Here is a 25392-nt window from a genome sequence, read left to right as displayed (position 1 = left end):
GGCATTATGACATTATATATGTGTGTCTTTGGCAGTGGTAGGAAAGTCCAACCTGGTCTAGCAAATTCTGCTGGTTTGATGCTAAATTAGACACAAGATTATTATGCCTGGTAACCTAAAAAGCAAACCCAAAATGCACCATAAAACACCGTCCACCCCTGCTTTTGTCCTGTCTAAATGTCAGTAGTGTTTTGGGCACTTAAAAAATGAGTGTTCATTGGCATCCCATGTAGTCAATGGTGTATGCATGTGTGTAAGTGAATGTATGAAGCAGAATTTTATTCTTATAATAATGAGGCAGAGAATAAACATATTTTTTGCATATTCTACAATTGGTTGCCATGGATATTTTGGTGGGACTTTTTAGTTGTGGCAGCTGTGTAATAACCTCTTGGTTACTGGTAGTTGGATTGGTGTTGCTTAAGGAAGACAGTGAAGGTTGGCACATCTGTGACCTTCCCTAGGGCTTTTGTTGCTGCATAGCTCACGGAAAACCTTGTATACTGCAGCAAAATACTGAATTTAAATCTCAGATTAAAATGTTAGAACACAATAAATAATGAATTGCAGTTCTTTTCTTCCTGAGCTGTGTGCATGTCTGCATTAGTTTGCATGAGCTTTTCTTAACACCTATTCTTATATCCATATTTTGTTTTCCAGTGATGCTCTAACAAAAGAACTGAAAAGTAGATGATGTAGAAAATACTGTTAAAAGCAAGTACATCAGATATAACCCTTCAACTCTTAGTAAGATCTTGTTTTTTTAGTTGCCTCATTTGCCAACTCCAGCATCATGCTGTAAACATTGAAATGTTAAAAGCAACAGGTGATACATATTGTTTTTCAAAACAGTGTTTAAGCTGTTTTTCAGTCTTTAAAATAGAAAATCTTTTACCTAAGATAATGCCTCAGCTAATGACTGTACAATGTAACTTCTTTAAATACACAAAATAAAGGATAAAACTGCTCTTGCAAAGATGGTACGATATCAGCTGTAAGCATCATGTACTCTGACACTGTCATACCTAATATTAAACAAGCTGTTTAAAAAATCTTAACTTTGGTAAATAGCTTTATAAAGTAATTTTGCATTGGAAGTTTGTGAAGAGGAGAATTAACATTTTTGAAACATTATCTACTCATGCCTATAAATATACAAATTTCTCTGAAAGCCAGGTTGACTTTTAAAACCTGTGTTTTGGTGAGTAATAAAGTTTTTTCTGTATCTTCAAAGTAGCTTCAGAATCAACTTTTGCCAATTAATAACTTTCTATAGAGAGTCTTAGTATGTTTGAAGTAATTCTGAATCCAAATGTATTACTTCAGTTATCTACAAGGTCTGTGATATTATATGGCTATCAACAAAGCCTAAAGATGTTTCCTAGTTAGTGTGGATTAATAATAAGAAGGGTAATGTCTCTGTGACTAACAAAAAAGCCCTAAACAGCTGATCAGGTCATACTTGAATAAGCAAAAAGAACCCCAGCTATTGTGAGAAGACTGGAATAGTCAGTGTAAATATAGGTGATACCTCTGGTTAGTCTGTATTTAAACTAAGCATCAGTAATTTGCTTTTGCACCTACAAATTAAGACTCAGAAGAATATACCTGTTGGACGACGTGGGGAGATCTTTGAAAGCAGTACTACTTCTAAGAAGTTGGCAGGAACAGTATCTCTAGATTACTGATGTAACTAGGGCCTAAACACTGTTACACAAAATTTAGGGGTTACTTTAACCCTAACTGTTGGCTGCTTAATGCTACTATACACTTAAAAAAAAAAAAAGTTTTCCTCTTTAAACTGAAAAATCTTGTTTTACTTCACTTCTGGCTCTTTTTCACTTCTTCCTGGTAATGTATGCCCAATGCGTGTTTTCTCGTAGCCTTCAAGATGGTCAGCAAGGCCAGCAGTGCTCCTCCCAGGTCAGAGTGCAGTCCCGCCCCCCTTCCCAGGCAGCTGTGCCCGGCGCTAGCGCCTCCTTGCTGGTGAGAAATGGGAGTGTCCACTTAGAAGCATCACATGCCACTGCATCTGCTGTAGGCGGTAGCAGTTTGCACGATGAACTTGGTATGCAGGCCTTATGTAACCTTGGTGACATGGAAGTTTTAATACAGCAGATTTATTGGAAATGCAATATGCAGTGCAAATCAGCTAACCTGAGCTTTGTTTCTTAATCTTGTAGCTGTGTTTCTAGGAAGGCCATATTGCTCATCCATTTGTTGCCTTTTTCAATCACATTTCCAGGCACTTTCTGTAACAAATGAATGATGGGAAATATGGAGGCATAGATGCAAGTAATGATGATGTGAGAACTTTCTTGATTTAAACAATGTAACACAAGTAATAAATCTTTCCTATGGTCCTGCAGGCAGTTGAGCAGACTTTGGGCATCTTCTGGTTCTTGAAAAAAACCAATTTGTTATGGCTCCTAGGAATTCTTGATCTTACCTTTTTTAGATTAGTTGTTTACCTGTTGTTCAAAAAAGAAATACTTACATAAATGAATGCTTTGCTTTTAATGTACACCTTAATTTAGGAGCTTTGTATTGGAAGTAAATCTGGACTCTTTGGTATGTCAAACGTCATCATTTTCCAGAGCTTTTCATTCTTCATGGTCCATTTTATGTAATATTCCTGATTATTAAGTTCTTAATTAACTCCTGTGCAGCTAATAAAATTGCTAGGAAGAAGTTAACATGGTCATAATAAATGACTGATCTGCCACATAGTGCAGAGGGCAGGTTTGGAAAAATTCCTGTCAGGGATCTTTGCAGCTATCTATATACGGCCCTAATTACTTATGACTTCATTATTAATATATAACTCTTCCTTGAATTATTAAAATGGGCATCTTGAGCGCTGACAATTATTAGTGATGGAATTTTGAGCAGCTGTTGGCTGCAATAACCTGAAAGTACAAGTTTGATCAGAACACTGACAAAACATTTGTTTCAGATTTTTCTGTAAACCAGTACTAAAAGATAAATGAGTTGTCTTACCTCACTAGAGGGGAAGATTCAGTGAGTTGCCAGTCTGTGGTAACCCTTTAAATGTGAGTTTGACTGAGTCTTCATTCTTCTGCATCGTCTAGCTGCGGTATAAGGAAAAATGGAATATAAGCAAAACTGACAGCTACCTTGACCTACTCTGAGATGTTTTATAAGACTAAACTACAGATGTAAAAAATTCACATGATCTAGTTATTTAATAATTTTTGTTGTAGATTCTGTTGCTTTACTTTTTTCTAGATACAAGTGTTATTATTTCAATTTCAGTGCTTTTATGTTTCTCTCAACTATAAAAGCTTGTAACACAAAACCCATTTTCTTTATTTAATTTGGACTCTTACTTGGAAAAAATATATTTCAAATATAACTCTGAAACTGCTATACAGGTTATATCTGACCAAAGTTAATGTTGAGCTGTATTCTTGAGGCTGCCATTATTTATTTGAAGGATTTGGTTCATCTTACCCGAAATAACACAGCTGAATTCTGTAGAATTTGTCATTTAATATGCAGTCTAGTTCTATGTTATTTAAGAGCTTATATTATTTGCTCTAGCAGAAATCAAAGTAGATCGTAGATAAAATTCAGCATGGCATTCAGGCTCTCGAAAAAGTCATATTCATTGCATTTTTTGTACGTTAGAGTCTTCAGATATTCATATGAATCAGTTTTTCTGTAACTTTTCCTGTACTGTGTTTACAGTATATGGGACACCATGTTGTCTTTGGGAGGCACAAAACTTCTAGGATTTGCTAGATAGAAACCTGATGTATAATAGGGATTTGTTTCCAATTTTGAGACTCTGAGCATCTAGTTTCAAATACTTTGAGAGAAAGGAGCTATTACAGGCAGAATCTTCTTGGGTTATTTTAGGAAAATCAAATTTTTCAATTTGTGTAGCAGGTTTTGTGGAACAGGTGCTATTGTTTAAGAGCAAAATAGTTGGCAAAATGGTGCATGCTTTTGTGTGAGAGATTGCTTAACCAGGCCTGACAAGAGAGTATCTTTCAAGTATCTTTCAAGTGGTACATGGTTAGTTTGTTTGGGGTATTTTTGTTGGTTTTTTTTTTTTTTAAACCCTCAGTTGGGGATGAACTAAGACTATTTTTCTCTTTCCATTGAGTCTAAGGCTCTTGGTTTTGCTAGGTTATCCCAAGATACCTTACTGTGAAATATGACCATGTTACTTTAGATTCTCTGTGGTTTGGGTTGGGAGAAGGTAGTAGTTTGTTTTTTTCTTGATCAGCATCAGAATAAAAATCAAAGCAATGAAGGAGATATGACCATTTTTGCTGTGGAAATCATTGTGACTGCCCATGGTGGAAAAAAAAAAAAAAAAAAAATCTTGAAAATAGTGGCTAGGGAAATATATGGAAAAAAAAACTTATTTTCACCAACTCAAAATATCAAACATAGATGGGGTTATATGTATCTGTTCAGTGCATATAAGAGTTAATTTCCTTAATTCAAATCCTCTTGGAAAGGCAGGCAGGGCTCGTATTCATTTACTTTAAAAGCCCTCACTTACAGGGCTCATGTTTTCCTTTACCAGTGCACTATCTGCTTCTACATTTTTTTCTTTTCATGCTGATATCAAGTTGTAGCACTTAACAAGACACGCAATTTTTGGTTTTGTTTGCTTTAAAGTTTCTTGTCTGTGTATTTGATTGTGGTGACTTATTTTACGTAGGATGAGGCTCACTGTATTATACCTGTCCCGCACCTGGTCTGGTGATGATACAGTTATGTTTAACTGGGGATTGCCCCGGGAATAAGGCAAGAGATGCTTTGAGGCATTATCTTCAGTCTTCCAGGTTCAAAGGAGGAAGATTTTTAACAGTTATATTGTTGGAAGGTTGAAGAGGGGGGTGAACTTGAAAGGATGGAAAAGGAGCTTGATAATGGAGCATTAAACATGAATTAAATCATAGAAGGAATGCAGGACAGAAAGGAAATGTAGCAAACGAAATGCCATGATTATAGGCAGGATTGATATAATACAAATCTCAAAAGCAGCAAAACATGTGCTGTGACTTAAATGAATGAGAGTTTTTAGAGTGGAGTGTGGCAGTATTGATGCTTTTTGTTCTCACTAATATCTGATTCTTTAGACAGGTAAGTGGGGTTTTTCAGCCCTTGCAGTGAAGATTAAATTCAATTAGAATTTGTGAAATAGTTAGGAATCCAGGTACTGAGTTAGTAGAACAGATGCCCAGTGTCTGAAGCTCGGGTAAAATAACAAACTCTTGTCCTTAGCTAGATTATTGTATTTTTTTAATTGCTTCTGTACTTGAAGAGAACTGCTCATCTAGAGCTTTACAAGATAATTGTGGTGCTATGGTGGACTTCTGGTTGTAACAAGCAATAATCTTTCAGTTTCAAGTATTTTAATTTATGAAGGCAGCTGAATGGTTTTGAATATCAAAACTTTTATGTAAAGATAAATGTATACCCTGGTTACTTATTTGATTAAAACTAATTTAGAAGAGTTACACAGTATCTTTTGATAATTAAATTGTTGTAATTTATTTGGGATGGATGTAGGAGCATGTGCAAAGGTCCATGTAGAAAATAAATATTCACTTCCCCTTATTCCTGTGGAAAATATCTATGTTGTAGTCTGGAATTTGGTCTAATAGGTAAGTTGCTCTTGACAAACTTGATATTGGAACAAAAAATGAACTACTTTGAAGTGTTCTAACTAAAAATACATACGTCTTCATACCATAGCTAACAGTAGAATTTTGAACTTTGCAAATAAAGCTCCTAGCAGTCTACCAAATAGTCAAATTCTGATTACTTTGGTTTTGCTAACTAGGATTTAAAACATATCAACTGAAGCAGAAGATACATATATATTGATTGAATGATGATGTAATTTCAACATATCTGTAAGACTTTGCATGTGAAGTAGTCAGAGAGGTGTGAAATAAAAAAGTAGTATTTATTAGATGTTAAACTGGGAAGCAAACTGAAGATAACTTAGCTGAGGGAACCATCAGAGCACCATTCTAGTTAGATCCTGAGCCATTTAAGTCTTCCAGGATTTGTCTGTGTAAGCTTGTCAGCCTGTTGCTGTTGCCTGTTGATGCCCTTAACTGTGGGAATATGAGTTTTTACAGTGTGAACTGTTACATGGTTGTGTCTGTATGTGATGATGAGGAATTTTGGTCTTTTGCTTCAAAGAACACATATTTGTCTTTCCTCTCCATGCCAGAATGAAGATGTGTTTTGGATTTGTGTGCTTGAGTATCACAGTGTCTTTGTTCGTTATTGTAACCTGGTCCAAATTGAATATTTTTGGGTGACTTTAATTTGCTAAGAACGTACATGTCTTTTTTGTGTCCAGGGAAGTTAGACATTTTTGTTGAGTTGGCAAATGTGCTATTTCTTGATTTGCACTTTCTGTATAATAATTTGCAATAATCTTTGGTGTCTCCCATTTGCTCACAACTTGATAAAGCTACAGGCTTCAGAGAGAGAAAATACATTCCTAGGCTTATTTAATGTGATGCTGTTCCGAGTATCCCAGGAGAATGCTGTGGGAGACAGGAGTAGGAGAGAGTCACTAGAGTAAATAAAAATGCTGGGTATATCCATATGTATTGAATCTTAAGTATTGAAATTCTTTGTTAGAATTTGTGTGTTGTGAGGAAGTTGTTCTTATCTCACAGAATTGAAAACTTAAGGATTTTGTAGTACAGACATACTATCTCCAGTCACACTTTGGAGTTTGTGTCACCAATAGCAATGAACAGTCCAGTCAGCTTTTCTACTGAATGAGTTGAGGCTTTTCTGAAAAATCTTTTTTTAAAAATCAACCAACCAAAAAACCCAACAGAACAACAAAACCAAACTAAATCAAAAATGGGAAAGGAAAAACAATAAAAGGGGGCAGAAAAAGATTTTGGTTTAATGTGAAGCTGTGCTTTGCTTGCCAGGGAACTAACTTTCAGTAGGAAGTGTATTTAAGTAGGTGGGTAAATTGCAAGGCTGACATATCCTGAGTCCTTTTTGTAGTTTGTGTATAAACCATGGGAATTAAGTGTTCTGTTTGTTTGCTACCTGTATTAATCAGGTTCGTTATATCTCAGTGCAGTACTTAGAGGAGCAATATAAATGCAGTAAATTTTGATAGATTTACTATCAAAACGCATTCATAAGTTGGGTGACAGGGGAACTGTAGATATGAGAGAGTATAATAGTTCAGTAAACTTCTGAAATAAATATTTGATGTGTTTTCTCAGCTCAAGGGAAGGGGAAATTACATGTCCAAGTAGTATATTCTAACTTCTGTGACTAGAATTTCATTAAGAGTTAAAAAGTTTGATTTCCAGTATCTCTATTCAGTAATGCAAAACTATAAAGAATTTAACCCAAACTTTTTTTATTTTTTTTAATGGCTGGTTGCCCAGGAGATTTATTCATAATAATTTATGCACATTTTTGCCCTGAATAGAACCTGAAGTGTATTTGTATTGTCCAGTATCTCCATGTTTGCTCTTGAAACTTCTTTATTGATGTAGTTAAGAAATAAACCTTTGTAACCAATGTTTTTTATTAATTGTGGGAAGATTCCAATGTTACCTACTAGCTTAAATTGGAAGCTTCAGTGTCAACTGTGCACTACACCCTGCATTGAAAAACCAAAAGATAATCAGCTAAAGGACTTTGTTAAAATCTTATCCATTGAGGAAAAAGCCCTAACAAGTGAGCTTTGTCCTTACGTCTGTGGCAGATGTAATTGAATCGAGGAGGGCTGCTGCTTTACTGAGCTCCAGCGCATGCTGTTCGTGCCTCCTGAGCTCTGAAGGGGACTGTCTTGTCACAATGATAGCTCTGAGCACATCTATGGTATTTGCCTGGTTCATCTGAAGTGCTCCTTCTGAGAGTAGAAAGCTTTATGAAGATATTTTCAATGTACCAGTATTTTTTGCTTTGTTTCACTGGTTTTAAGCATCTAGTTTGAGGGATTTAACCTGCTAAGATTCAGATGTTTCTGAATCAAACTTAATTGTCTGTGGATCTGAAGAGAAGCTGGAGCAGGATTATATTGTGTTAAAAAAAATATTCAAAATCCATGGTGTTAGAAGCAGGTTGCATTCTCACAGAAGTGGGAAAGATTGGAAGCTCTCATCTTGTTAGGTATTTCTGGGAGGTCTGCTTGGTATCTTGTATCAGCAGAAGGAAAAGCTGCAAGACATACAGCTGAGAGGTGTATACAGGTTTTTTTTCACATGCTCCAGAGTAGGATTTTTTCTTATGTTTATATAATCTTGATCTTGGGAATATTGCGTGTTTTGCATCATAACTTAAGAAGGGGGTTTTAAGCTAGAAGAGATGGAGAAGCTGGCAGATTATTTCACATGAGATCAGTTTCAAAACCGGGTTCCCTGCATTTGAAGATGAAATATATTGAACCTGGCCTTCAGGGAAAATTGCAATGCTGATCTCTCTGATCAGGCCAATGCTGGGAGGAGGGTGAAAGATTGAAAAGATTGAGAGTAATGTAGTTAAGCTATAATCTTTGGCCATTTTTCAAAGTTTTGTATTTTGGAAGTAAGTCCAAATGGTTTATCTAAGAAGTTAGTTTGCAGTCCTTTGTTACACTGAAGCATTTGTTTCTAGCTTGTAGAATAAATCTGTTTTATGTTCCTTTTTTGAGTTTTCTGAGTTAACTTATGAAGCATCTCTAGCCACTTCTTTCAGTCTTCGTGTTTCTTTTCAAATAGACATGGACTTCTGAAAATAATTTTTTTCAGGATACTTGGGTTATCTCTGTTGTAGTTACTGTTCTTAAATGTTGATAGTGAATCATTTACTGATGGTTCTGTTGGGGGTGGGGAAGAGATGAAGCTGGTCACTGCAAGTTTTTCATGTGGTTATTCTCCAAGGGGAAAAAAGGGCTTATGCTGTCCTCTTATGTTAATGGTGGCATCTTGTAAATACAAACTCTTTAATTTGGGACTGCAATTACAGTGTAAATGTTACGTAAAATGGTACAAAAGACAACTCTGTAGCTAATCTCTGCACTGGTGACGCATTCATGTGTAATCACATTTTATATTTTGACACTGATGTAAATATATATATCTGAATTGATCTCTGTAGTAAGTTAATGAATAGAAGTTGCTGCCAATGGGATGAAACATGAGGAAATTTTGACCTGGTTTTGAACTTTTCTTTAATAGGTAAGTTCAGTTCTACGCTCTACGAGACAGGGGGCTGCGACATGTCACTTGTGAACTTTGAGCCAGCTGCAAGAAGAGCATCCAACATCTGGTGTGTGTGAAGGCCAGTCAAGAGTGATGATTCTTGTCTTACTGCAACCCAATATTTTATTTTAATTTTAAAAGGTTATTTAGTATGGATGACTAAAAAGCCCAATACAATACCTTAACCATATACTTATACTTTTGTGACCCAAGTGATTTTTACTAGAAGATGACATTAAGTTAACTATTATCTCAGAATATAAAGACTACTATTAGCTTAAGCAGTACACTTCCAAACTGAGAACTTGACGAATGCATTTTTTGTTGGCTTATAGAAGGTCTTTGTTAAAGAATGTAACCCAATTTTGAGAAAGTAAGTGGCTGTTGACCATAATGGCTATTGAACTTCCAATTGTGAAGCCATTGTAAACTGATAAATTTATTCTCAAGTTCATAGATGACATCAAACAGTACCATGGAAGTGTTAACATGCCTGAGATTAAAATTTGACTTGCAGCTGAAATAGCCAGCTACATACTGGGAAGTTCATCTACTATGGGAAAGATGTCCTTCCTTTCTCTGAAGGGATAGGAGGTAGAAGAAAGAAAATCAACCCAAAACCTCCTGTGGCTTCCCACCTGCCCCAAATCTACTTCACTATGTAGAATTGCTCTGCTCAGCTATTGCGCCGTGCTGAATGCTGTAATTCCTACCACATGTAGGTGTAGCACTTGGAATTATGGAGTAATGAATATAAAACGTCCCATCTTGAAATCTTTCTTGTGAGAGTATGCAAGTGCCTTTTGTAGACTTGAACTTTGACAAAAAGTTCTGCATTCCTTCCACAAAGCTGCCAATCCCTGCCTCTGCTGCTTGCATGTTCCAGATGCAATGGCTTTGCTGATGGCTGCTGTTCTGAAGTTGTATGTGCTAATGGAAGGAACAAACTGGCCACTTCAGATAATCAGATCTTGGCTGTAGAGAATACTTGAGTTTCAGTGAAGTAAAATTGATAACAAAGAATGTTTTTATCTTAAGGCAAGGAACTGAAGGAAAGTTGCATAAATTTGATACAAGTCTTACAACCATGTGATTTACATGGAAAACAAACATCCAAAAGCTATCCAAAATTGGGGGAAAAAGCAATGGTTGGATATGGACTCTCATACAGTAAGAGAAATTTCTCTTCGTCTCTAATGAATGGAAATTGCCAAGTAATTTTGCTCTTCTTACCAGAGGTTTAACTTTAAATAACAGTTAAGTTTGTCAAAAGCAGTTTAAGTAGCTCACTTTACTTGTATTAAGTATGTAATATTTTTGGCAGTTTTGGTATCTCGGTAAAAACACTATAGAGTTAAGAGAAACTGCATGTGGACACCTAGCGGCCTCTGCACTTCTTTGGAGATGTGATGTATGTTTACAAACCAGTATCTAACAGCTTATAAAATATTTTTGTTTTTTCAAGTGAAATAATGGCTATCATTGAAGTTCTTTTTCAACAATTTAGGGACTGGGTGTTGAGAAAATGTTATTAAGGGTAAGATTCAAGAGTCTTTTGGCTTACTATAGCTGTGGAATGTACCACAATACATGAGACTACGTGGCTACTTGCATTTCTAATAAGTGACTGAAGGGAAAACTTAAGGATACTTACATAAAATTCACAAGGTATCAAAATTAATTTGGGACATTAGAATGTTAGAGCAACCTGTTGAAATAAAATGTAGTTTATAATCTGAAGTATTTTCCCTGTTCTTATAGTGACACGGACTCTCACGTATCGAGTTCTACCTCAGTTCGCTTTTATCCACATGATCTAGTAAGTTTTTCTTACTTATTTTTAAAGCATGCAAAGAATCAGAAGACTATCCAACTTTGTAGCACTGATTAATCATTCTGTGTGATAGTTCTCTGTTCATATGAAAGAATTTTGTCTGGATTAATGAAGAGAAAATATTTAGTATTGTAGTGTCTTCATATGTAATAGAAATTAATCTTTTTGCATAGCACTTTAAAACCTAATTGGTTTCCTCTGATCTAAAACCTAGCGATTTAAAAACACAGAAATTGAATGTTCTAAGATACCTTGTAAAAGTTTCCAGAGATAATGTGTAATTTGGAGTTTTCCTCCATGCATTACTGAGGTTAGCAGGCAGCAGAAAGACTAAATACTGTGTTGTGACCAAAAGAAATTTTACTTGAATAATTTCCCTGAAAGGAATTTAGAAATCTGTCATTGGAGTCTGCTGTAAAAAATTTCAACTTATATGCAGGGAGTGACTGATAAAACAGGGCAGCTTACACTGTTTCATACTGCAAATAGCTTTCTAATTCCTTAGTTTTATGATCTCAAAGCTTCTGTATTATTGTCAAGTCCAGTCATACCTGCACTCTTGATTCTGAAGTCATATGTTATGAAAACAGTGCAAATGGTCATGATTCATAAGATGGAAAATCAGAGAAAAGTATGTTGAAGTACCTAATGGCCTAATCAAGAGGGGAAAATGAAATACAGCTTCAGGATTTGGCAGGGGAGTAAGAGACCTCCATTTGCCTGACCATGCTTTTCATCAAGAATGTGCTTTTTAAACTTGGTGAGTGCTAGAGGAACTTTGCTTTCCACAGTTCCCCTTCAACATGTAGCCTTTAGAAAAGAGGCTGCATTACTTCTTTTCTTTTGGTTTGCCAATGTAGTCCCATTGGAGGGAATGATTCTGTTTTAAGGCAAATTTGTGACTGTAAAAGCACAGCCCATGCACCTAAATGGAAATTTCCACTGAAATTTATTATTAGTGTCATGCATGTTATGCTGATTCTACCTTTTAAGAAATTAAGTTTTTTTAAAATGGTCAAAAAGGGACCTGTTTTCTAACACAGCTTACCTTTAATAGTATGGTTTGTATTTTTGAAATGCCTTTAGAAAGGAAGTGTTCCTGCTTGTTTTTTCATAAGTATTTTTCTAGGAAGGAAAAGCTGCCTAAGCATAGTTAAGTACACTGACGATTTAAGGAGTGATGGAAAACATCATATAAATCAAGAAATTGAATGTTAGAAACTTAGATGACTGTTTGTTGAAACTTAGGTAATTGTAGGAAAAAAGCCCCTCCAAACACTAAACCTGTCGTTTTGACACTTGAAGGTGGCATGAATATTGAAATTTTGCTCTTTGCACTACACATTTGTGAAGCTTTTTCATTAAAGGACATCTTAACAATTATATTGCCTAAGTATAAAGGCCAGTATATCAAGGTGCTTCTTGGCCTGTTAATGAAATTTAGAAACTGGATTAGACAATACACATGTACTATAGTATCTTATTAGCATTGAGTACTCTTCTTAATTGTCTTTCATGGTTGTTAGTATTACTGTGATTTTCATGAGAATGCTAAACAAACTACAGAATAAGTAATACTTGTATCATAAATATAAGTATAGTCATAAAAAGTACTTGACTGTTTAGGGCAGAGCTTTTCTTTTGGTTCATTTCTGAGTGTATTCTGGATTCAGTGAGTTTGAATTTGACCACTGGTGCACGAGTATGTTGCTTTGTCATGCAAAAAGAACCATTCAGCATGGATTTGCATGCAGATTAGCTCACTATAAGAAATGTGTTGTAATTTATTTAAATTCATAATTGGATTATTCTTGTGGTGTGTTGTCCATGTATCAGTTTACTAGTCTTCAAATTTGAAGTTTTCAGAGTAAATGGGATAATGTGCTTAGAAGACACATTCATTTGAAGTAAGGCATATGCTGAAATGACATAGTTGTGTTGTATGCAAACTATGTATGCTAGTCCTATTCATGTGCACTAAGGACAGAAAAAGTAAGTAGGAGCCTGTGACAATGCTTAACATGTAATTCTTCAAAAGTGAAACTAAAGAGTTCTGGCAATTTTCTTTAAAGTAATTTTCAGTATAATACAGTGATTTCATATAAGCAAGCTTTTGTTAATACTAACTTTCTTTTAGCTTTCTCTTCCTCAGATCAGGTTGAACAGGCTGCTAACAATGGATACAGATCTGCTTGAGCAGCAAGATATTGACCTGAGCCCTGACCTTCAGGACCACATGCAACCTCAAGAGGAAGCAGCTCAAAAAGTCAAGCAGTACTATCGCTTTTGGATCCTGCCTAAACTTTGGATTAGCATCAATTTTGATAGATTAACTCTTCTGGCTTTATTTGATAGGTGAGATCCTCGTACATTACCAGATGTCAGAAAGCAAAGATGAAAACATTTACTAAACTATAATAAAGATGATAAAACTATCCTTAGAGAATGGTACTTATTTACTGTACTCTGAAAAATGAAAGAATAATACTGAATGTAGTTTTTCTAAAGTAATGGGAGTACTCTCCTTTTTTTCTCTAGCAGTCAAAAAATGGAAAAAGGCAACCAACCTTCACTTTACCTGAGTGGGGCAGTACCATATTTGAATGGTGAAATAGAAAGATTAATGCCAATCTTTAATGCTAGGCATTGGATTGGAAGGAAAATTAATTCAAAGAGTCTACAACCTGACACGCACTTAGTGTTTTGGTAAATAGGAAGAATTTGCTTGCTGTTTCAAAACATTTTTTTCAAGAGTCATTTAATACTGTGATTTCTTGTCCCTGCTACATTTACCAAGAGGAATAAAATTAAGGCGATCTCCAGTTACCAGCTTTTGAAACATGTAGAGTATTTAAATTTTAGTAATGAACCTCCTTGAAATAAACAAGATAATCATGATTCTGTCCAGGGAAGAGTATTCATAATTCTGTTCCAAGGCACTGGCCGTATCATAGTGAATTATCTGTATTCCACTTGAATATCTTACTCAAGCGAGAGTATTTTTAGTTTCTTCATTAGGAAATTGTGAATGACAGATTATTTACACAGGTAAATTGTGTTTCTCATAGGCTCATAATCATCTTGGATAGGCTTTGAATATAGGCTTATGTTATGGACTGTGCTCCTGGTGGAACATTTGAATTATTTCTAAAATTATCTACTGAAGTTATCTTCTACTTTTTAAAGTAAAATGCCATAAGATACTAACTACTTTCAGCTGTCATTGAAATCCTGGTAGCTCCTAGCTTTGCTAAAGGACAGTATGCTGGCAGACTATGCAAGTTCAAATCTATTCTTAATTACTTTGCTACCAGTAGCATAACCCTTGTTAATTTTTGACCCTAACTGCTCTTTTGCAGCTTTTTCTAGGCTTAGTTAGCTTTAACTATGCCTAGAACTCCTTTAACTCCTTTTTTTCTTTTTTTTTCTCTCCCTTTAAAACAGGAATCGTGAGATCCTTGAAAATGTATTAGCTGTCATCCTAGCTATTCTAGTTGCATTTCTGGGCTCTGTACTTCTTATAGAGGGCTTTTTCAAGGATATTTGGGTCTTCCAGTTCTGCCTGGTAATAGCCAGTTGCCAGTACTCACTGTTGAAGGTATTTTAATTTCTCTTTACTTTCTGCAAACAATAGATAAAAATCCAGTTGGGTGTTGTAGGTTAGAGCTTTAAGGAAAAACGTGCATGCTTATCATTTATAAAGAAATGAATAAACTTGGCCTCATGGAAAGTTTGATAGATAGTAATGCAAGGTCACTTCACTAGAATGGTTAAGCCTATGCTTGTTAAACAATCCTTTATTGTTCTCATGCATTTTTTTTGGTTTCATAAAGAGGAGCACATTCTTACTCGTTGAAAACTGACTACAGGCTAAACTTGAAGTTTTATTGGTTTGGGTTTTAATTTTTTTTTAGTGTCTACACCTCAAAGCATTCATATGAGGTAATTACATCTAAACATATTTTTAATCAGATTATTTTTGTTAGACTAAGGTTTTATTGTAATCCAAGAACTATTGATTATTTTTTATGATTTTACTATTAGGATGGAAATTAGATTTAAAATTAAAGTTCCTAATACTGTTGAAAAGCAGTAAAAGTCCTGAAAATAAGGGGGTTGGGGATGCTTTTAGAATTCTGGTTATAGACAGATACTCTTTAAACAGATTTATCTACTCTAAATAGATTTCATGGTTTATGCTATTTAAGTCTGTAATGTGGTTTGACAACTGGAAAATTAATTGTAGATGTTGTTAAAAGGACTTCAACCAAAAAGGTGTGTGTAGGGAGGTAAACACACTTATCTATAGGTTGGGTAACTTCCCTCTTCATTTTGCTTTCAGAGCGTTCAGCCAGATTCTTCTTCCCCTCGACATGTAAGTCATGGGCATGTGCCACTGTATTAACCCTGCAGATGCAGAACTCCCACAGAGAATTAATCATTATGGTTTGATTTTTCTGGCAATTTTCCTATGTTCCTTCTTATAAAGCACAAAAGGCTTGTAGTTGTCCTAGTGTGTGACAAGGGAACTGATACTGTTTCTCCCCTGCCATACTCTTTGTATTTAGCAAATCATGTCCTCCTCTTCTGAGCCTAGCTTTTGCTGGGGAGCCATGTCATGATAAGCTTTTTGATGAACCTTTATTATTCTAACAATTACAGTGAGAAGCATTCTTAATGTTGTCATTTGCTTTGCTGGTATGAACTGACACAGCTTTGATGTTCTGTTTCAGTCTTGCAGATCATTCAGTTGTCCTAGTGTGCACTGCTTTATTTTTTCACTCTAATAAGTTGAGTTTGCAATGCTCTAGTGAGCTTTAATGTTTGACCATGGAAATGTTAATGTTCTAGTATTGCACAATATGTTTATATTCTGTTGTGCATCTACCAGATTGCTGAGACAAAATATTACCTTTATGTTCTAGATAAGATGTATAAAAGCATTATTCCTCTGCAGCAAGTCATTAATTTTGTGTTAGAAGTTGTGTTTTGATAAACACCAATAGAAGTTGTCCCCCCCATCCAGCAGAAGCAGTATCTGAGTAATAAACTTTAATCCCTTTTTCCTTAAAATTGGTTTGTTCTCAGTTGCTTACAAAGCCTAGTCAGAGCTTCTCTAGCATTTAGTAGTTCAACATAGCATAAAATATAGCTGAAACTAAGGGTATATATAGCATAGTCTAACTTAATTGAGCTGTTGTGTTTTTGTTTTATCAAAGCCACAAAAAGCACAGATTGGTGTTACTGCAAGGCAATGTATTAAAGATTTTATGAAGAAAACTTTAGGATATGGTGAGGTGACAGTATATTAGTCGATAACCAGTGATGAATTTTGGTTCTGAAGCTATCTGTAGCAGAAAAGTAAAAGTTACTTCATCCACTAATAATGAACAAATGTTGGTGTTTTTGTGGTTTATTTTTAAACAGGGTCACAATCGTATCATAGCCTATAGTAGGCCTGTATATTTCTGTTTATGTTGTGGTCTGATTTGGCTGTTGGATTATGGCAGCAGAAACATATCTACAACAAGATTCAGGTTGTATGGAATGGCTTTCACCAACCCATTGCTGCTGCTCTCAGCCAGGGACTTAGTTATAGGTGAGTGGCTTTTTTCACGGATTTGAATTGATTGCTTTTTAACAGTAGAACTTTATGGGAACATTCTCCCCTTCTGTAGCTTTGCTGGAACAAATGGCAGAGATGCCTTCTACTATTAAAATTTTTTATTATCCAATATCTTAGCCCTTATTCCTGAATTTTCTTATTTAACTTGGATCTGTATATGCGTTTTGATTTTGACCGTTTCACACTCTCTGAAGGTGTGGCATATTGTGGCAAATGAGTAGGAGTTCTCTCAGGTTGTTTGTATTTAGCAATCTGGCAGAACAGTACAGATACAATTTTAAAAAAACGTTATACACAGGTTAAATCTTATTTAATGCACCTCTTTACAGAACAGGCCTATCAACAATACCAGAAATACAATTTCTGAGCTGTACTTACATTTTGAGGTAATCCCATTGTTTTCTGAACAGCACAGTGCATTCAGAATACTGATGACATTTAACTCCATTACCCCCCTTAATCTAATGCAAAAAACAAACAATGTAAAACCCAAAGTAACAATGCTTTCCCCTGTTACGAAAAGAATAACAGCCCTGTAGTCTCAAACAGAGCCCAGAGAAAAGAGAGAGAGTCATAAACATTTGAGGACTATCTTATCATGGTAGCTTTGTGCATTGCTTTAATGGAGCGAAGTTATTTGGGTGATCTTTTGTCGATCACTGCTTCAGGTGGGGTAAGCAAATCTGTAAGAATTCATCTAGACTGAATGCAGTTGCTCTTCAGTTGTGTCAAAATACCTGTATGTGGAATACTACAGCAGTTAAATGTTAGGTCTGTGTGCCCCCAGACCATTTTTCTGTCCAAGAAAAATGAAAACTTGTGTGGTTTTTTAAAAATTGTATTGATTAATAACAATTACTGACTCAAACATTTTGGGTGTTAATTTTTATTACTTGATATTAGGAACATCCTGTATTTTATGCCTCATACTGCTTTCTCCTTCAACTTTATGCTAATAATTCTGTATTTAAATTTAAATGCCCAGAGGGAAAATGTCTAAGCTGCATATTTATGAACAGAAATTGTCCAGATATTTTCACAGGTGCTTTATGAACAAATTCTTTGGTTCTCTTTATGTACTAGCATACTTGATTCTGTATCAGTACTAAAAAAAAGAAGATAGAAGATACTTTTGACTCATTCATGATACAAAACTAGCTTAATTTCTCTTCATGATGCTCTGTCAGTTTTGGAAGTATTTTCTTCCCTTTTCTACCTTGTGGAGTCATTGCCGTAATGTATACCCATATCCCCATAAGATAATACATGAATGTACATGTAGGTGGTGTGTCCTCCTGTGCCTAGTGAGCTACTTTCTAAAAGTACTGAGGAGTGAGTCTTTACCAGTTTTAAAAAGATGTGGTGGCATTTTCACCAGGCCATGTCCATCTTGGGATTAGCTTTTCAAGGTGCTTAGTTCAAGAGTTCTAAGTGGGCTTTGAACTTTACTTTTTACTGTTCTTCTGAGGTATCTTGCAGCAGCATATGATGTTCATATTTCTTGACAGTTCTTCCAATATTGTTAGGTAAAAATCTCAGCTGCCTTTTTTCCTGTTCCCAGGCAAAAGTACTGGAAGAGCACAGGTGCAGGGCAAGGCAAACTTTGTGTTTAGATAATGCAAATGTTGTCTCCTTGCCAACAGATAAATGAGGATTAGCATAAATGCTTTGTGTCCCACCTACTACACTTGATGAATTGCTCTAAATCTACTCCACACTTATAATAATTACCTTATCTTTTCACCTAGTTCATCAGTGTTAGAAAACAATGATGTTATGCACTGTAAAAGTATCATAAATAGTGGCTTGTTGCTGGTCTACTCTTTAAAAATTGTGTATTCCCCCTCTCACCATCTGTGTAGTAATTTTGTTTCCATTGGGCCCAAGATAGTTTGACTTGCAGACTTTTGGGAAACAAGTTTTTAAGTTGTCAGTGGAAGAGCACTGTATTTGCCTTCCATGTCAGCTTCCTTGAGTAATGATTTGAAATAGAGGTTTGACTTGAGAATTTTGAAAAAGGGTTTTCTCCAGGTATTGAACAGCTGGTCTGTAGTCCTTTGTTTCCTAATTAGTGTCAGTCAAAAATACAGAATTGCATGTTTTTCCCAGGCTTGCAACCTGCATATTTTTAAATGATATTGTTGTTTAGCATTACTGTGGAGTTGGGGAAAAAAAAAATCAGATTCTCCTTATCTATCTCACTGTAGATATTTCTAATGTGATGTCCTTTAGTGTCCAACCACTGTGCATATAAAATTAAAAAAAATGAGACTTGTGGTGTTTGAAGATACTTTCAAGTCTCTCTTCTTTTGGTCACTGAAGCTACAAGTCAATAAGATGATAGAAAATCCTCCCTAAACTGCCAGATTTTGTCTGCTAGGGTTATTTTTGTTATTCGATCTTTCTAGCCTTCAGAACTTAGAACTTAAAATATACTGTTGCATGTGAATTAGATCTGAACTACTATATCTGAATGTGTGTAGAAGATATTTCTGCATCTTTTATTAAGACAGAAAGTCAATGATACGTACAGGTTGAGACATACCATTTTCTGTATAGAAATTAGATAGCATTCATTTATCTTTGCATTCTGAAATCCTGTAATTTCCAGGTGTTTTCATGATTCATACAGCTGTCTGTTCTTTTTTAACAAAATCCTAACCAACCAAACAAAACCCAGTCATTTAGAATCAGAACTTTTAGAAGTGGTGTGGGAAAATGAGTAGAATTGTCAGATGTTATTAGTAGCAAAAAACCTAGAAGGTGGAGTGCTTGACCTCCCTTACGTCAGAGTGGCTGGTGTTGGGTTGCTTCTGGAACTCCAGACAGGCAGTTAGGCTTGGATAAGCCTCACTTAAAATGAGTGAAAACTTACAAGTCTAATCTGTAAACACTTCTGGCTGATCTTTGCTAAATAAAAATGGAAAGCCTGAATTGGCCTGTGTCCATGTCTACAGCAATTAAAAGGAAAGTACTATTGATTTGTATGACCTCTGTATTCAGTCAATTCTGAGTCACTGAGGTAGAAATCTACAAAATGTGTGTTTTCCTTAGAAATTTTTAATAGGAATACTTCAGTGATGTAGAGTTAAAATGGGGTGTGTGATACCCTGGAAGTTAAACTGAAAAATATCTTACCATGCTGTTTTTTTCATATTCACCACTTTATCTACTTTTTTTTTTTTTTTCCCTGTAGTGTTTACACTATGTTTCCCTATAGTATTCTTCATTGGTCTCCTGCCTCAGGTGAATACGTTTGTGATGTATCTCTGTGAACAGCTGGACATTCATGTCTTTGGTGGCAATGGTGAGTGATGTGTTTTGTGTCAGCAGCAAAAGTATGAGATGTGGAGAGCCAAGATCAGTATGTTAGTTTAAAAAATTAATGGTTACACTGTTTTCATTCCTACCCTCTAAACACATAATGCTTAATTGTATTTTTAAAAAGCCTAAAAGTCTTCTGATTACTGTTGTAGTAAGTCTGTCACTTTCTTCAGCTGGTTTCTATTGCAGTTAACTGTTCCCATGGTAAAGCTGTTCAATAACTAAGGAGATTATAAAAGCCACATAAAATGCTCTTGATAAAAATCACTTGTAGGGGAAAACAGAGGTAGCTGCTCTGTTTTGAATTGCCTTTTTTTTTTTCCATCAGATGAAACTGGGGAGCTGATACCTTAAACTGAAGTATTTTGTATTCTGATTTAAGAAGATAACAATGTTTTGTTTTTTTTTCTTTTCATCTCTATGATATTCAGCTACCACAAGCCTGCTTGCAGCACTTTACAGTTTTATCTGTAGTATTGTGGCAGTAGCATTATTGTATGGACTGTGTTATGGTGCCCTGAAGGTGAGAAAAATTTTATGCACAGTAAATATTAATGTCTTGGTGTTTGTTCTCTGCTTCCTTCTGTATTAAGTAACTAAAGTATGCAATTACTGAATCTGAAATACTAGCTTGATGTACTAGGATTTTATACTGGCTCAGCTGTGATGTCAATAGAGGAGATGCAATGCAGGAGAAAAACAGATTTTTTTGCTTTTGAAAGGTGTGTGATTTGTGCCTGCTCTAACAGGCTTTTTTTTTGGTTGAAAACACATGGCATTTACCATCAGTTCCGTTCTACATCAATTCTTGAAAATATCATGCAAATTACTTATTTCTAGCAGAGTCAGCATGTATTTGTATGTTAACCTCTTAAAATGGCACATGTGTAAATATTTTTTTCTGGTGCTGCAAAAGTGAAAGAGTATTTTCTAATTAATATTTATTTGAGAAGAAACTAATAAATAGTTTGTAGTGTCAAAGTGAAGATGTGTGCCTATCTGAAGGGGAGAGTTAGAGTTTACTGGCAAAGGGACACACACAGCCCACACATACCCTGTTTTTCTTGCTTGAAGTATTTGAGAACAGTATGGAATGTGATGCTGGTTCTGTTTATTCATTTCAGGTGTGTGTCAATAATCAAATATGCTCAGTTTACAATGAATTGTAGTATGTGTTGGTCCAACTCAGAGTTGACTGGCTTTTCCACTTTATCACAGAGAGCAGAAAGTTCCTAGAGGAGTTACTCCCATGATGCTGTCACCTGCAGGACATCATTAGCTTTCTGTGAATTTCTACACTTGTCTCATTAGCCTTTTGTAAACACACCCATTTAAGCCAAACAAGCTTTAGCAAAGAATAACTGTTTTATCTTTGCAGATCCAGTACAGGTCATGAAAACACAAAGTCACTGTTTAATCTGCATTCAGCACATTCGAAAAAATAAATCTTGAGTCAAAATACATGTAACATTCAAAATTAAGAAGTGACTAAATACAGCTTTTAAGAGCCTGTGGTCTTAAGAAATGAAGGAAATGCTTCCTAAGGGTTATGAGAAATTATGTCTGTTTAATGATTAAGATGGTGTAGACTTGAGGGTTGAACACTGTGGTAAAGTTTCTGATCTATAGTTAGACATAGGTAAAGATGGAATAATACTTTTGTACAAAATTACTTGGCTTATTTTTGTGGAATTATAGTTAATTTTTCCAGTCTCTGTGATACACATAATTCTTATATGTCAGGTAAGTGGTGTGTGCTTTGTCTCATTTTTATAAACCTTTTGTTTCTGTCTCCAGGATTCCTGGGATGGGCAGCATATTCCAGTTCTCTTCTCCATATTTTGTGGTTTGTTAGTGGCAATATCGTATCATCTCAGCAGACAAAGCAGTGACCCTTCTGTACTTTTGTAAGTGACTCAGTTTGGATCTCTTCCACAATGAAGAAGGAAGTTGCAAGGAAAAATTACGAATAATGTTACTACTTACTATTGTTTGAACTTGTACTCACCAGCATTAATCAAAAATAGTATTTTCTTGGTTCAAGAGTTAGACATTCTTATGTTTTGCATCTAGTTCCTTCTCTAACAATGACTGTTTTTGTGTCTTCTGGTAAATCACTTACATGCCAGAATCTAATTTTGCTGCCTGCTGATGTTCTCCAAAATGTCAGTCAGGTGCCATCTTTCTGCTGGTGGGTTTGTTGGGAGTAACATGTACCCTTTCTGTGCTTAAAGAGGTGCTCGAGGCACTGGTTTAAGCTGAGGCCCACAGGGAGACTTCTTGAACTTCATTTGTTGATGTATTCTTACATTGAATGTGTGCTCCAAACACTTGTTCAGATAATTATGCTGAGTTATGCTAAATCATCTAGCATGGGAAAATAGGTATTCATGTTATTCTGAGTTGGAGTAGAGATCTGATGCTGAGGGTGTTTGATACAGTTAATAATGATACATGTAAAACAAAATAGTTCCAATAGAAGAAACACCTCCCTTAGAATAGCCAGTATTAGTTATATTTTATAATAGCTCAGCCACATACCTAGGTTCGGCAGAGCTTGAGCTTGGATTTAAATGTAGCCATAATGTTGGATTAATTTGATAACTAGGGGCCTGGGGTAGATAGTGAAGGACCTCTTCTGTGAACAGCAAAATTAATGATTCACGCATGTTTACCTGGGAGGAAATTTCTTATCTTTGGATTGATCACTAGACCTTGTCCAATTACTTAGTTCAGTTGATATGAGGTCCTTTTCCCTAGATACTTGTTCTTTTGTTCTTTCAAAAAACTAAGATCTGGATGTTCATGCTTGACCTGCAATTTCACCTGTTTAGCCAGATGTGGCACAGTTAAGCATTGTAATACATTGCAATATGTAATTTCCTTTGAGGAGTTGGGGCTCATTCTGTAGTGATCTTGCTGTACATAACATGAAATAATATTTCTGCACTATATCAGCTGTTGTGAAAAAAAAATACACTGAGAAGTTGCCAGGCAGCTGGTTATGACTAGAAACATTGCACACGGGCTTCTAAAAGCTTAAGTGTAAGGTTTTGGGGCTTTACTATCAGCAAGAGCTGCTAAGAATTTAGAAGTTGGGTCAGCATGGCTAATTTGTTAATTCATCATGTTACAATAGATTTCTTTAGTTGTTTCTGTTGAATGAAACCAAAGAATGCATGTTTTTTTAAATGGCATTGACAAATAGACAACTTCTAAATTTTGCACATTTCCGCTTAGTTATTTATGAGTTCAGGTTTTGTTTCATGATGGCTAAATTTCGCTTAAAATTCAGTTTTTGTTCAATTACTCCTGTGCTGCTACTAGAGAAACTGTAGTTTGAACATCTGTCTACTGCTCTTTAATAGTCACCATTCTGTACAACAGAGAACTAATTCTTTTATCAAGTTGAGATCTCTGTAAGTTTGCTCAGCTATGTGAAAGCAATGATGTGACAAAATTAATTTTTTGTGATCAATATGTAATAGAACTGACTTTCTGACCTTGTTATTATAAAACCACATAGAATAATAGAATAATACATGCTTTTCAGTGGGTTTTTTTTTTGGTCTTTCTTTTAAGCTCTTTAGTGCAATCAAAATTTTTTCCTAATTCTGAAGACAAAAACCCTGAGGATCCTCTGTCTGAAGTAAAAGATCCTTTACCTGAGAAGCTTAGAAATTCTGTGGTAAGTAGGATTTTTATTATGTTTTTTAAAATTCCATTTAAGCATTTGCTTTGTGTTGGTTTATATAGCATGTCTGGATCTTGCTTAGCTCACACTTTTCACTTAGCATGATTCTAGTTAGAATGGATATCACTTAGCATTTCCTTTCAATCTGCAGCTGAGCTCATGTGCTACACTGAGGAATATAATGCTCCTATTGCAATTTGAAGTTATTTAAAAGCAGAGAGAGTTGGAATTCCCTAGTGTGGATTCAGTGAAGTATCACTGAGGATCTTCTTTTAGTTCATGGATAATAATAGATGATGCTTGCATTTGTGCACAAGTTAGTGGGAAAGACTTAATGGTGGCAAAACTATATTAGCTATATATTAACTATAAATACTAATATTAACTAAAAATACTAATAAAACTATATTAACTCAGTTTTTCTGTGAGGAAGAGCTTTGTTCTTGTTCCAGAAGTGGAAAATAAAAATGATGCAAAGTATTTTGGAGGTCTTTGTGGCTTGCTTGGGTGGTCTAAGTTATTTTGCTCTTTGCTTTCTTTGGAAGCAGATGTAACCTGCTACATTTAACACTACTTTGAATTTTTAGTACAAATTGATCTAAATATTTATGGAAGTAGTAATATTTAAACATTATTTTTCACACAATGTAGCAAGAAGAGACTTAAGATGCTTTAGTATGTTTAGTTTGTACAAAAGGTTGAATATTCGTTTTGTTTTGTGTAGGGCTCAACTGTAGGCTGAACTGTATATCTGGGTTTTTCATAATGCAGCAGTTAAAAGCATGATGAGGTGCAGTGTGTAGAAATTGCAAATAAATATTTAGAACAGAGAAACTGCAATTCTTTTAACATTTAGCAGGAGGCAGCGATCATGGGAGGTGCAAACTCCTCTTTAGCTCTCAAAATGTGGTGTTAGTCTCCAAGGTGGCAGGGGAGCTGGAGATTTTCATAGTCTTTCTTACAGTGGTTTTTAAAATCAAGACAACTGATTTAAAATAAACTAAGTTATAGCCCTGAAGTTAAGGCTTTGCAGCACTAATTGCCGTTTGTAATTATATGGCCAATTTTGGAGCAGATAATACTTTAACGATTTTCTGGGCTGTAAATACTGGTGCTGTTTTTGCAGGGTGGGAGCAAGCCTAAACTTGAGGCTTCGAGTTGCAACGGCCCTAAGTACGCATTGCCCCCTTGTGGCTGAGTCTGGCATTACTAGTTTGGGGGCGGGGGAGTTGCTTGTAATCAACAGCTTATTTTCATTTTTTTAGGAGTAATGGAAAGTTCAGACTCGTTCCTTGGGGTCATTCCAAAGCTGTCTTTTACCCTTCTGCAAAGAAGGCAGAAAAGGGTCAAAGAGCCTGGTTGTTTCACCAGGCAGCACTCTTCCAGGACACTTAATTGCCTTGCAGTTTAAACAAATTCTAGATTATAAAGGGGAAATTTGGTTGTTTCTTCATCGATTCTTTAAAGGGATCCTTACACCGCCTCACAGTCAAGGATTAGAGAGTTATTTGGTATAAGTATGTGTCTTTCCCTTTCACTTAGTTGAACTGATGCTCTTTAGCTGTAAGATTTGTCTTGTGAAATTTTTAAAAACTTCAGTGGAAGTAGTTAAAACTGGCATAATTTAAATCTTTAATCAGTTTCAGTGTTACTGTATTTTTATATAAAGGAATGTGTAAAAGTTTGGACT

The 25392-nt window shown here is 35.4% G+C and overlaps 1 protein-coding gene across 18 annotated transcripts in view; it reads left to right on the top strand.

Annotated features, from left to right (window-relative positions):
* Positions 1-25392, top strand: part of PCNX1 (pecanex 1) — an 84286-nt gene that overhangs the window by 34266 nt on the left and 24628 nt on the right. For 6 of the 18 annotated variants that reach the window (XM_086894081.1, XM_086894096.1, XM_086894080.1 and 3 more), the window contains exons 8-18: positions 1884-2068; positions 9201-9291; positions 10986-11043; positions 13196-13413; positions 14503-14656; positions 15401-15433; positions 16486-16657; positions 19881-19991; positions 20440-20531; positions 21806-21915; positions 23591-23696. In XM_086894081.1, coding sequence (XP_086750207.1) covers positions 1884-2068; positions 9201-9291; positions 10986-11043; positions 13196-13413; positions 14503-14656; positions 15401-15433; positions 16486-16657; positions 19881-19991; positions 20440-20531; positions 21806-21915; positions 23591-23696 — 1330 coding nt within the window. The remainder of the gene's footprint in view (positions 1-1883; positions 2069-9200; positions 9292-10985; positions 11044-13195; positions 13414-14502; positions 14657-15400; positions 15434-16485; positions 16658-19880; positions 19992-20439; positions 20532-21805; positions 21916-23590; positions 23697-25392) is intronic. The other 12 variants (XM_086894098.1, XM_086894091.1, XM_086894094.1 and 9 more) reach the window with 5 other exon arrangements.

This window comes from Cyanistes caeruleus, chromosome 6 (genome assembly GCF_971803275.1).
Source record: "Cyanistes caeruleus chromosome 6, bCyaCae1.hap1.1, whole genome shotgun sequence".
Taxonomy (NCBI): Eukaryota; Metazoa; Chordata; class Aves; order Passeriformes; family Paridae; genus Cyanistes; species Cyanistes caeruleus.
The sequence above is the reverse complement of the archived record's forward strand: the minus strand, read 5'-3'. Positions and strand labels throughout refer to the sequence as shown.